The following is a 12,116-nucleotide window of genomic DNA, read 5'->3' as shown; positions in this document are numbered from 1 at the left end:
TGCCTCCATCAGAAAGGACGAATACCCAACTTTTGGAGCAACATGGATGGGACTGGAAGAGATTATGCTGAGTGAAATAAGTCAAGCAGAGAGAGTCAATTATCATATGGTTTCACTTATTTGTGGAGCATAACAAATAGCATGGAGGACAAGGGGAGATGGAGAGGAGAAGGGAGTTGAGAGAAATTGGCAGGAGAGGTGAACCATGAGAGACCATGGACTCTGAAAAACAATCTGAGGGTTTTGAAGGGGCGGGGTGTGGGAGGTTGGGGGAACCAAGTGGTGGGTACTGGAGAGGGCACGTATTGCATGGAGCACTAGGTGTGGCGCAAAAACAATGAATACTGTTATGCTGAAAATAAACAAAACAAAACAAAACACAACAAAAACCACAAAAATACACCCTCAAAATATACCTGGATTTTGAAGCATGTGTGTGTGTGGTGGTCCCAAAGGGAGAGATGGGTTTATTTTGTGTAATTACAACGGATTCAAGTCACAGTATTTTTCTCTTGAAATAATATTTTCTCTATAGGCCTGTTCTCCTGAGCTTTTTTTTCCTTGAGGGAATTGACTCCAATGTACACAAGAATCCTTTAGAAAAACCTCTGCTTTGTGTTGGGTAGATTGAGTCAATTAATGCCTTTTTGGAGTGCCCAGGTTTCAAGATGGTATCACTGTATTGTGTATCTTCCTAGACACCTGGAGAAGCTGAGAAGAGTGACCAGTCTATTTTTGTAGGGTAATTGGTTTTTATAACAAGGAATGTTACTTTCATAATTCACTATGACATAGGCAGTGGGTCTAGGTCATGTTTCTTTGATAGGTGCATTAAGTTATTTCCTAAGCTGCCTTTAGAAGTTTAGATAACAAAAAATGCATTCAGATGCCTGGAAAGCATCATCTCTAAGATTACTATGAAGAATAATTTGGTATGAGTCAAATGTTGAGTCTGTGTCTTTTGGTTTAACTGACCTAACTTGAATGTACATGTTTGTTGAATTTTGTTTTTGGCATAGGGATAGTGAAATGTATTGAAGAATTTGTGGTTCATAGGATGTTAGTATTAAGAGGTTTGGCTCTCTGGTTCTTAATTTATTCCTTTTCCTTACATTGGGTTTTATAAGTCGAAAGCAAACCTCTGAATCCACTGACCTGAATTCCATGCTGCTCACACCGAAAATCACATGCATACCTAGGATCATGATTTTTCTATCTTAGAATTTTTGGATTAGATAAATTTTTGGATTGGGAAAAATAAATTAATATGCACTTTGACAGTCATGACCTATTGTTTTCATATACATCTTCCTTGAGTAAAAAGTAAATATAAATATTGATGAGCTATGATGAGTTTGTGTATTTAGAAAATACTAAATCCTTGAATATCTTACAACTAGGTACTTTTTTTTTTTTTTTTTTTTTTTTTTTTGGCTAATCTTGGATTCCACCCCTCCAGACCTTTCCTTCCAAGCTTCTTTGCCTATGGGACCATAGGATGTCAGTAGATTTTTTTTTTTTAAGATTTTATTTATTTATTTGACACAGAGAGAGATCACAAGTAGACAGAGAGGCAGGCAGAGAGAGAGGGAAGCAGGCTCCCTGCTGAGCAGAGACCCAATGTGGGGCTCGATCCCAGGACTCTAGGATCATGACCTGAGCTGAAGGCAGAGTTCTTTAACCCACTGAGCCACCCAGGCACCCCAAATGTCAGTAGACTTTAGCTTCATGACTTTATTCTTAAGCAAAAATCTTTTCAGTCTTTCTTACCAGGGGAAAGTGTTTTTAGATTTCTGTCATACTTCTATTGCACAGCCCAATGGTATATTTGTGTAATTGTGCTGTTGGAATCATTATGATTATTTCAAAATCCAAAACATGTTCCTCCCTTCCTGAATTTCCCATTTTTGGAATCCTAACCTCATTTCTCTTCCCTCTCGCTTCTCATTCATTCATTCATTCATTCATCCATTCATTTCTTCCTCCTCCTCCTCCTCCTCTCCTCCCTCACCCTCCCCCCTTCTCCTTCCTCTTTCCTTCCTCCAACTCCCTCTCCTTCTCCTTCCCTTCTTCCCCTACCCCCTCCTCTTCCTCTTCCTCCTCCTTCTTCTTCCTCTTCTTCTTCTTACTACTCCTCCTCCCCCTTCTCCTCTTCTTATTTGTTAAAAGAGTTTTATTTTGAAATACAGATTCACAAGAAGTTGCAAAAATATACAGAGAGTCTCATATCCCTTCCCTCAGGGTTCCCCAACAGTATATCTTACCAAGTACAACACATCAAATCTGGAAAATTGGCAATGATGTGATGTGTGTGTTTTGTTCTATAACATTTAACTTCGTGTGTCGACAGCTTTGTTTAATCCATGCAACAATCAGGCCACAGAACTCTACATCCATCTCTACATGGATGTGCCCGTGCTATGTTCTTATAGTTACACTGTCCCTCTCCCTCCCTTTCCTAATCCCAGGCAACTAATGACCTGTTCTCCATCTCTATCATTTCACCATTTTGAGAATGTTATACAAATGTCATAATGACAGAATTCTGAATTTTTGAGATTGGCTCTTTTTGACTCAATGTAATGACCTGGAGACCCTTTCAAACTGTGTGTGTATCATATTTCTTTCCCCTCTTTCTTACTGAAGAGTATTCCATGGTATGATGTATCAAGATTGTTGAGCCATTTACATATTGTAGGGTATTTTGGTTATTTGATATGTCTGGCCATTATGATTGAAGCTTCTGTGAACAAAATTATACAGGTTTTTGTGTGGAGAAAGTTTTCATTTCTCTGGAATAAATGTAAAGGTGTATCCTTTTCATCCTTAAATTATTGCTTTTCTTTCCCAGCGCCTATTAATACTTAATTAGTTACAACACTGAACTGAGATTTAAGAACTAGTATCTTATGCTCCACAAATAAGTGAAACCATATGATAATTGACTCTCTCTGCTTGACTTATTTCGCTCAGCATAATCTCTTCCAGTTCCGTCCATGTTGCTACAAAAGTTGGGTATTCATCCTTTCTGATGGTTTCACTTATTTGTGGAGCATAACAAATATCATGGAGGACAAGGGGTATTAGAGAGGAGAAGGGAGTTGGGGTAAATTGGAAGGGGACGTGAATCATGAGAGACTATAGACTCTGAAAAACAATCTGAAGTGTTTGAAGTGGTAGGGGGGTGGTGGGATCAGGGTACCAGGTGGTGGGTATTATAGAGGGCACAGATTGCATGGAGAACTGGGTGTGGTGAAAAAATAATGAATACTGTTTTTCTGAAAATAAATAAATCAATTTAATAAAAAACAAAACAAAACAAAACAACAACAACAAAAAAGAACTAGTATCTTTTTGATAAACTAAAAAAATTGATGGAGTTTGATGAGGTTAGTGGTTATATAAACTAATGACAGGAGGATCACAGATATTTGGGATAAGGTGTCACAAGGATGTTCAGCGGAAGATTTTGAACGCTGGTCAAAGCAATCTTCCCTTGTTTGAGCTTGCTCTTCTTAAACATCACATGTCTATCTTTTAGATGACATGACTAAATATTTATCTAAAATCTAAAGGAATTGGTGGATAAGTTACATTCCAAATACCCTTCACCAAGAGTGAGAGAAGGTTTTTGCCTAACTTTATCAAATTCCCACAATACTTTTTTTCTATAAAATATTTCTGTAAGTATACTTTGTATAGTGTAGGGATTTTTAGAAATGTAATCTGGCACAGTTGGAGGACATGTCTCAGATAATCCCCAATGTTCTCTTCTGGATTAAAATTCTATGATTCTCTTAAAAATTTCTGTTTCTGTGGAAGAAATTAAAAAGAGTGCTGTGAGGTTTGGTGACTTAGTCTGTATTGCACAAATAGTTTGCAACTAGATTGCATGACCATCAGATGTAGACTTCAAGAGAGTTGGGTGTCAGTTTATCATTTTTAAATGAAAAAAAAAAAGAAGTTAAATTAATTTAAATTTAATTACAAATTGATTGCAAAGAAAAATCTTTCTCTTTCTCATTCCAGATTAATTCAAAGAATGGATTATGGAAATCAGACTTTGGTGACTGAATTTTTTTTTGTGGGCTTAACAAATCACTTCCAGCACCAGGTTGTTCTCTTTTTGATATTTCTCTTGGTTTATCTTGTCACTCTTCTGGGAAACGTGGGGATGATCACCCTCATTTGGATGGATCCCCGACTCCACACTCCCATGTACTTTTTTCTCAGCCACTTGTCTTTTGTGGATATCTGCTCCTCTTCAGTCATTGGTCCTAAGATGTTGACTGATATTTTTGTGGAGAAAAAAGTAATTTCTTTCTTGGGCTGTGCTGCTCAGCTCTGGTTTTTTGGTCAGTTTGTAGTGACTGAGTGCTTCCTCCTGGCCTCCATGGCATATGACCGGTATATGGCCATCTGTAAGCCCTTGTTGTATACTCTCATTATGTCCCAGCGTGTCTGTGTGCAGCTGGTGGTAGGACCTCATGCTATGGGTCTTATGAGCACTATGACCCACACGACTTTCACCTTTCACCTACCTTACTGTGGTCCAAATATCATCAATCACTTTTTCTGTGACCTTCTTCCTGTTCTGTCCCTGGCATGTGCAGACACCCAGGTCAATCAATTTGTACTTTTCATCTTGGCTGGAGCTCTAGGAGTGATCAGTGGTGTGATTATCCTGGTTTCTTACATTTACATTGTCATTGCTATCCTGAGGATCCGCTCTGCTGAGGGGAGGCGCAAAGCATTTTCCACCTGTTCTTCACACCTGACAGCTGTCTCCATCCTGTATGGGACACTCTTCTTCATCTATGTACGTCCTAGTTCTAGCTTCTCCCTGGATATTAATAAAGTGGTTTCTGTGTTCTACACAGCTGTGATTCCCATGTTGAACCCACTTATCTACAGCCTGAGAAACAGGGAAGTCAAGGATTCATTCAAAAGGAGGTTTGAGAAGAAGCAGTTTCTTATGAGTGGGTAAACTAGATTCCATTTGTACTACAGATTGAGAGGTGATATTTACACAAGATGCATGAGCATGGACTGAGTGATGGGAGTGCATATTTTATGTTGAGCTTCACTCTTTATTATTGTGTGTCACTGAAGTCCTATAACATCTTTAGGTTACAATCTTCTCATTGGGTTTTCTCACTTCTCGATTAACAGTATTGAGATTTAGAGTTTTAAAATGTAGTGAGATTCTTAGAGAATCCCAAAGATTTAGAATAGTCTTAAGATTTTGTAACGGGAAATGAGGAGTGCTTTGTTATATATGAGAAAAGTGGAAAAATCTTAACCAATGAGCTTAACAGTACCTCTGTTTTGCTTTACAAGATGTTGAGATCTTGCAATTACTTGCAAGTTTACCTTTTATTCTTTTTTTTTATTTTTTATATTTTATTTATTTACCTGACAGTGAGAGAGGGAACACAAGTAGGGGGAGTGGGAGAGGGAGAAGCAGGCTCCCCGATGAGCAAGGAACCCGATGAGGGGCTCAATCCCAGGACTCAGGGATCATGACCTGAGCTGAAGGCAGATCCCTAATGACTGAGCCACCCAAGCGCCCCCCTTTTATTCTTTTTAATAAAAACATTACAAAGGGTATTTTTCTGGTCGTATGTAACAATTGCACTCTCTAATAACACCTGCACCTTTGGAGTAGACATTTGACAAAGGTCTTGCATGTCTGTTTTGCTGTTCTGCTACTCAAGTAACTACTTGTTGAGATTTTGCCACTATAATCATGTGATTCATGCATATAAAATGCAGAATGCTTTGCAGTTCTTTTTTTTCCCACATTCACATAAGTTTTATTACTTTAGCATACTGTTATTTAAGTACTTACAATTGTTTTATATATTTTTAAATGTATTTTCAAAAATAAGGTAGTTATTACCATTGTTGGTTATTGATTTTTATGTCATCAGCAGGGAATTAATTTCTACTTTATAGATGACAAGACTGTTGGTTTAGAATATTTAGTGAATTGCCCATGACCTCATAATGTTCTCCTGCATTTTTCTCCAGATGCAATATTCTCTCAATTATCCATTTTTTTAAATACAGCACACAAATGCAAGAACGAGGGGATAGAACATTTGCCTTGTACAAATTGAAGATTCACACAGAATTTCTCTGCCTTCTCTTGAAGGTCTTCTTTAAATGGCATTTAATTTTAATCCATTCATGTTGAAGAATGTAAATAATAGCTTCTAATGCCTAGAATTTTTTTCCATGTTTATTCCTCATGCTTTATGCCAGTGATAGTCTCTGTGTTCACTGTTGACTCAGAGCAAAATCCAGAAGATGCCTTTAATTAAGAATGAGGGGTGCCTGGGTGACTCAGTGGGTTAAAGCCTCTGCCTTTGACTCAGGTCATTATCCCAAGGTCCTGGGATCAAGTCCCACATCAGGCTCTCTGCTCAGCAGGGAGCCTGCTTCCCTTCCTCTCTCTGCCTACTTGTGATCTGTCTGTCAAATAAATAAACAAAATCTTAAAAAAAAAAAGAATTAATGGGAGTCAATGAATGATGCAATAGTTAATTAACAAGTTGTTACATATGCCTCTTATGTGCGTGCCTCTTTATTGGGAGCTGTTCATAAGCAAAAAGTCCTCATGGAAGTTATAGGCTAGTGAACAAATAAAGATTAAAAATCAAGTACATAAACATGGTGATTTCTATGATAAAACAAATCCAGGAGCCAAGATAGAGTATTAAGATATCTTTAGAAAAGGTGATAGAGAAAACCCTCTGCAAAGGGTAGCATCTGGGAAAGAGGTATACATTCTGTTTTAGGTTATGTTTTCCACGGAGTAGGGATGCTATGATTTGGCTCATTAAAGGAAAAGAACCTTGTTCAAATAACTATTTGAATTTTCCAAAGGAGAGGGCAAAGATTTAACGCTGATTTGTTCTGATACTCACGATATTTTTCTTCATTCCAGTATGTTATGCAGGTTTTGGGAATGGGCAAGTTTGAAAGAAGGAGGACATTACCTAATGCTTAATTGGAAGAAGGGATTTATTATGAGCCATACGAATGCTGACAAAAATAATAACTTTGGAGAACAGATAAAAATACTTATTTTTCACCAGATGACTCCTTGTTGAATAAATTTGTAAGATCTTCCAGGCACTTTATGACGGATTAATTGTGTTCTGTTTTGTACTCACTCCATGACTCTGTGTGCCATGAAAACAGGACCACGCAAAGAGCTGAGCTGATTGTCTTGGTAGCCTTGAGCAGTGCAGTCTAAATGCATTTTAGGGGAGGGAGCAGCAGACTGCTTAGGCGCACTCCCCTTCAGTGAGAAATCCTTTGTGGGATTTCTTCAGCTATTCTTGGGGTTTTAAGTGGCCTTTCCATTCCCTCTTTCCTCCTCCCGAGGCAGTGCTGCAGGCCAGCCTTTATCACGTCTGAATCTCTGCTCAAATATGATGCCATCTGAGAGGTCCTCTGGACCTCTTTACCTAAAATAATTCTCTGGTCGTATTATATTCCAACAATTTCCCTTTTTTCTTTATTATTTTTTGAAATACTTATAAATACTCAAATATGATCTATTTATATGTTTCATTATTTTTTTTTAGATATACATATATTTTATTTATTTATATTTAAAGTGTTAATATTTATTTGACAGTGTATATTGCATGTTTATTACAAAAACCACAAAGATAAAAATGTATACAGAAATCAATCTTAGAAGATTATGCTCCATGTAATTATTATTATTTTTTTAATAATTTTTTATTTTTTCATTATTTTTTTGTCCTTCCCTGTAGAAGGGGGATTCATGTTAGAAGGATGCTTATGTTCACTACTTTGTCCATGACACTACAGCCTGGCACATAGTAGGTGCTCAGTGTATATTTATAGATTGAACAATACATTTATAGTTAAGATGCCATTCCTTATTTCATGCTGTTATAGATCAGCAGACATATATTCAAGTGTCTGTTCTGGCTGTGTTTCCTTGGAAGAAGGGCTTGTCTGCAAGACGAAAAATGTTTCATAATTGGAAATATGCATACAGATACATATGGGTAACTTAACATGAAATTTGGCATCTAATAGTAATAAGAATGCTAACTTTTTAGAACATATTTTTAAAAACTATGCTTTTATTCCGTTTTTCACTCTATGGCTATTGTAGTGATTTGATTTCAGTGTGATATTTTGGTGAAACATTATATTTTGCAACATTTTCCTATAATACAACGTTGTTTCTCACAGACATCCATGTACTTCTTTTATGTCTACAACAGTAAATACCTGTTTTCCTTATGGAGATCTTTCTCTTATCTGCAGACAAGAATCTTGATAGGATTGTAATGGAGCTGCAGACTTCCCACAGCAAGTTATAGGCATATGACCTAACCTTGAATTATTTTCCCTGGAGCTTGAGTTGTAAGGAGGATAGCACAGTGATTGGAGCTCATTTATTCCAGCCAAGATCCCCCAGCAGACACAGTCTCTGCTATAGGGCACATAGAACTGTCCTGATTTTTTCCAATTATCCTCTGAGCTACCTAATAGTCTCCTGGTGAATTTCCTGTGTCTGTTGCTTGCAATTGATAAATAGTTTAAATTTTCTTTGTCTACAAAGTACTCAATATTTATTGTCCTTTTCTGTAATAATCCATTCAATCAAATTAGCATTGATTAATTAGGAGGTATCAGGAGAGGGGAATAGATTAAATTGGGATTGTTATTTCTATGTGAACATGAGTCGATGATTTCAGTCATGCTTAAATGATCCTGTTTTGTTAATCAGCACAATTCCACTGGTGGAATAATCCTGTTAATAATTATCCATGATTGAACTTCCACAGTGTCTGAGGAAACATACTGTGTGCTTTCCAGAATTGTCATCTCTTAAATTTCTATTATCATAGATATACATGCAAGTAAAATACTGCTATTTCATTCATAAGGATGAATGGGCTCATGCAGTAATTTTCCACTGCTGCATAAGAAGTTGCCACAAAGCTGGAAAGTTATAACCACCTAAATCGACTGCCTCACAGTTTCCCTGAGTCTCTCGTCCAGGTTCATCATGGCCTGATTCTCTGCTCAGACTCGTACAAGGCTGATATGAACTTGTTGCTAGGGCTCAGCTCCTAACTAGAAGTTCTGGGGAAGGCTCATTCCAAGCTCACTGGTGTGTTTGGGAAAACTCAGTTCCTTATGGTTGTAGAACTGTGGTGCCTGTTCCCCAGTGGTGGTCAGCTGGAACCTCTCTTAGGGTTGCTCACCTGCCTTTTGTCATGGCCCCTTCGGCTTCAGACCAGCAGTGACTTGTCTAGCTCTCCGTATATTTCCAACCTGTCTGACTCTTCTGCTCTGAGATGGAGAAATCTTGGGACCCACCGGTTCACCCAGGGTCATGTCTTTCAGATGTTTAACTGTGTCGTGTAATATAACATAAACATACGAGTGACACTTCGTATTCAGAGAGTCCTGGGATTAGGGCAAAGATTAGGGATCTTTATAGCAAGATTATAGGAATTTTGCCACCCATATTGATGTTCACAAAATAAAAGTCTACCCTAAAGAAAAAAACAGTCATCTGTGAGGGGGAAGAATTGACTTTGAGATTGTCCTTCTTACTTTATGTTATATGTGTGTGTGTGTGTGTGTGTGTGTGTGTGTGTGTCTGTGTTTTCTTTGGTGGGCCTGCACTTTTGTTATTTTTTCTGTTTGTTTCTCATTAAAACAATTTTTTAAAGTACTCATTTGTACAGAATATTTATCCTTTAAAAAAAAAAGATTTCATTTATTTGTTTGAGAGAGAGAGAGACAAAGGGAGAGAGTACAATCAGTGGGAACAGCAGAGGGGGAGGGAGAAGCAGGCTTCCTGCTGACCAGGGATCTGGACTCGGGGCTTGATCCCAGGATCCTCAGATCATGACCTGAGCCAAAGGCAGATGCTTAAAGCCACCCAGGTGTCTCAGAATATTTATCCTTTAACAATAATGTTGCTTCATACATCTGCTGAGGATCTGCTATGACATAGATACTGTGCCAAGTGTTCAATAAATATCTCATGGAATATTTTAATTCCATTCGTGGTTGCTTTCTTAGATCTACATTAGAGCTGGAGAAACAAGACCTGAGAGGTTGAGCCACATGTCTTAGGTAAGGAGTCTTAATGAACAGAAGAGGTGGTGTTTGGTCCCACCGTGAGTCCTCCAAAGCCTGGGTCTTTTCATATAGCCATGGTAAGATTATCCACTAGGATGGGATATATTGTGGTTTTCTCCTTCAGAATTTTTCCATAACAATTTATTCTTCCAGAAAAAGATGAAGACAAGGAGATTTAAAAAGTTATATTATTCTGATAAGATTTTGCAAAACTATACAGTCAAAAAAGTTGCCGTTGAAAGGTATCAACAAGAATCACTTCTTTGGAATCATGCAGTGTACTTGCAATGATAGCTTTTGAAAATAGGTTCTGATAAACACTTTCAGAAAATTTTAGTGTATTTTTGTTTGGAAATAAAGATATACTGTGAGTGGCTTTGTTGACAACTGTTTTCTTCCTGTATGAATACCATTCTCATGTACATGATGACTCCAAACATAGAGGTGTATACCTATAAGGACTTTGATAATGCCTGTTGAATCTTAAAATATGATAGTTGCCCTAGCACAGTTTTGTAAGCAAAGGAAAGAAAGGAAAAACAAAGAATGATATGACATGGTGACATTTCTAAGTGCCGTGTGGAAAATAAGTGGATATTACCACATTACACAACATACACTGAGATAAACTCCTGCTTGTTGGGAGATCAGGATGTGAAAGGCAAAGAAATAAAACAAAAGAGCTTGTGAGAGGACATTTTGGCAAGGAGATTTTCCTTGTTCGACTAACTACAGAAAATCGTAAGCGTGGGGCACCTGGGTGGCTCAGTCAGTTAAGCATCTGACTCTTGGTTTTGGTTCAGGTGATGAACTCAGGGTTGTGAGATCGAGCCCAGTGATAGGCTTGCACCTGGCCTTGGAGCCTGTGTAGGATTATCTCTCTCCCTCCCACTCTGTCCCTTTCCTAACTAATCTGCTTTCTCTCTTAAGGACAAAAAACTAAAAGCAAACCCTAAACATGAAGGAGAATAATATTCTTCTGACTCCATTAAAAACCAGGAACTTGGGTCCATCAAAAGGCACTATTAAGACCATAAGTATTCAAGCCATTGGATGTGAAATGTACAAACCTGACTTATCTCTGAAGTATATGAATACCTATTAAGAATAATAAAGAAAGAGACAGCCCAGTGATTGAAAAAGGTCAATACACTTGGGCACTGCAGTGTTTGAACCTCACTAGAATTCAAGAAAATGACAATTAGATGTGCAATGAGATACCACTATGCATTCAACAAAATGGCTAAATTACAAAATTGGCTCCCATACATTATATGGAAGTGTGGTGCTACCGCTTTGGAAAACTTGCATTATTACTCAGTTTGAACAACCACCTACTTATTGACCGACACTGCCTCAGTGCTCCTCTCTGAGCGTGGCTAACCTTGAGATAGGTTTCTTCCTCACAGTAGGCCCATGACTTCTTTGTGTCTTAGTGCATGTAGTTCAGAAAACGTATAACCGTAAAGTCTTTCTTTGTCCCTTTGAGGTATAAATCTTCTTCCAGTCTCTTACAATTTCAACCCAGACAGATCCTTCTTAAGGACTGGAGACATCTCTTGATCTCTCTACCTCTGTCGAAAGGTAGGAGACAAACTATGAAAAACGCAAGTGGAAAATATAGATGGTCCAATCACATTGACCAACCCATCACCTACAGTCCTCCAACACTTCTTTCCCATCCTACCTCATCTCAACACTTAAAACAGTTCTTTTTTTCTTTTTCTTTCTTTCTTTTTTTAATGACGAGGTGAGTTCAGCTTCTCTCTCTTATTGCACTAATCATGAACAAGGTCCTCCTCGTTTGTATGAGCTACACTTGATGTAATTTTTCTTTGATGGTACTTTCACTCCCTGATATATTCCTACGAGAAATGCATGCTCAAGAACACTAAATGATATGCACAAAAACGTCCATTGAGAAAAATGTATAAAGGTTACAAACTGGAAAGAACTCAAAT

General features: G+C 37.8%; 1 protein-coding gene across 1 annotated transcript; it reads left to right on the top strand.

Moving 5' to 3' along the window:
• Positions 1–635: 635 nt before the first annotated feature.
• Positions 636–4,987, top strand: LOC309840395 (olfactory receptor 5G25-like; the record flags this gene model as incomplete). Its single annotated transcript, XM_082682444.1, has 2 exons — positions 636–737; positions 4,030–4,987. Exons 1-2 carry the CDS (start codon positions 640–642, stop codon positions 4,985–4,987), a joined length of 1,056 nt encoding a protein of 351 aa, XP_082538570.1. The 5' UTR covers positions 636–639.
• Positions 4,988–12,116: the final 7,129 nt, after the last annotated feature.

Source organism: Mustela nivalis (genome assembly GCF_964662115.1).
Source record: "Mustela nivalis genome assembly, chromosome: 9".
NCBI classification, from domain to species: domain Eukaryota; kingdom Metazoa; phylum Chordata; class Mammalia; order Carnivora; family Mustelidae; genus Mustela; species Mustela nivalis.
Note: the sequence above shows the minus strand (reverse complement) of the source record. Positions and strands in the feature narration are given on the sequence as shown.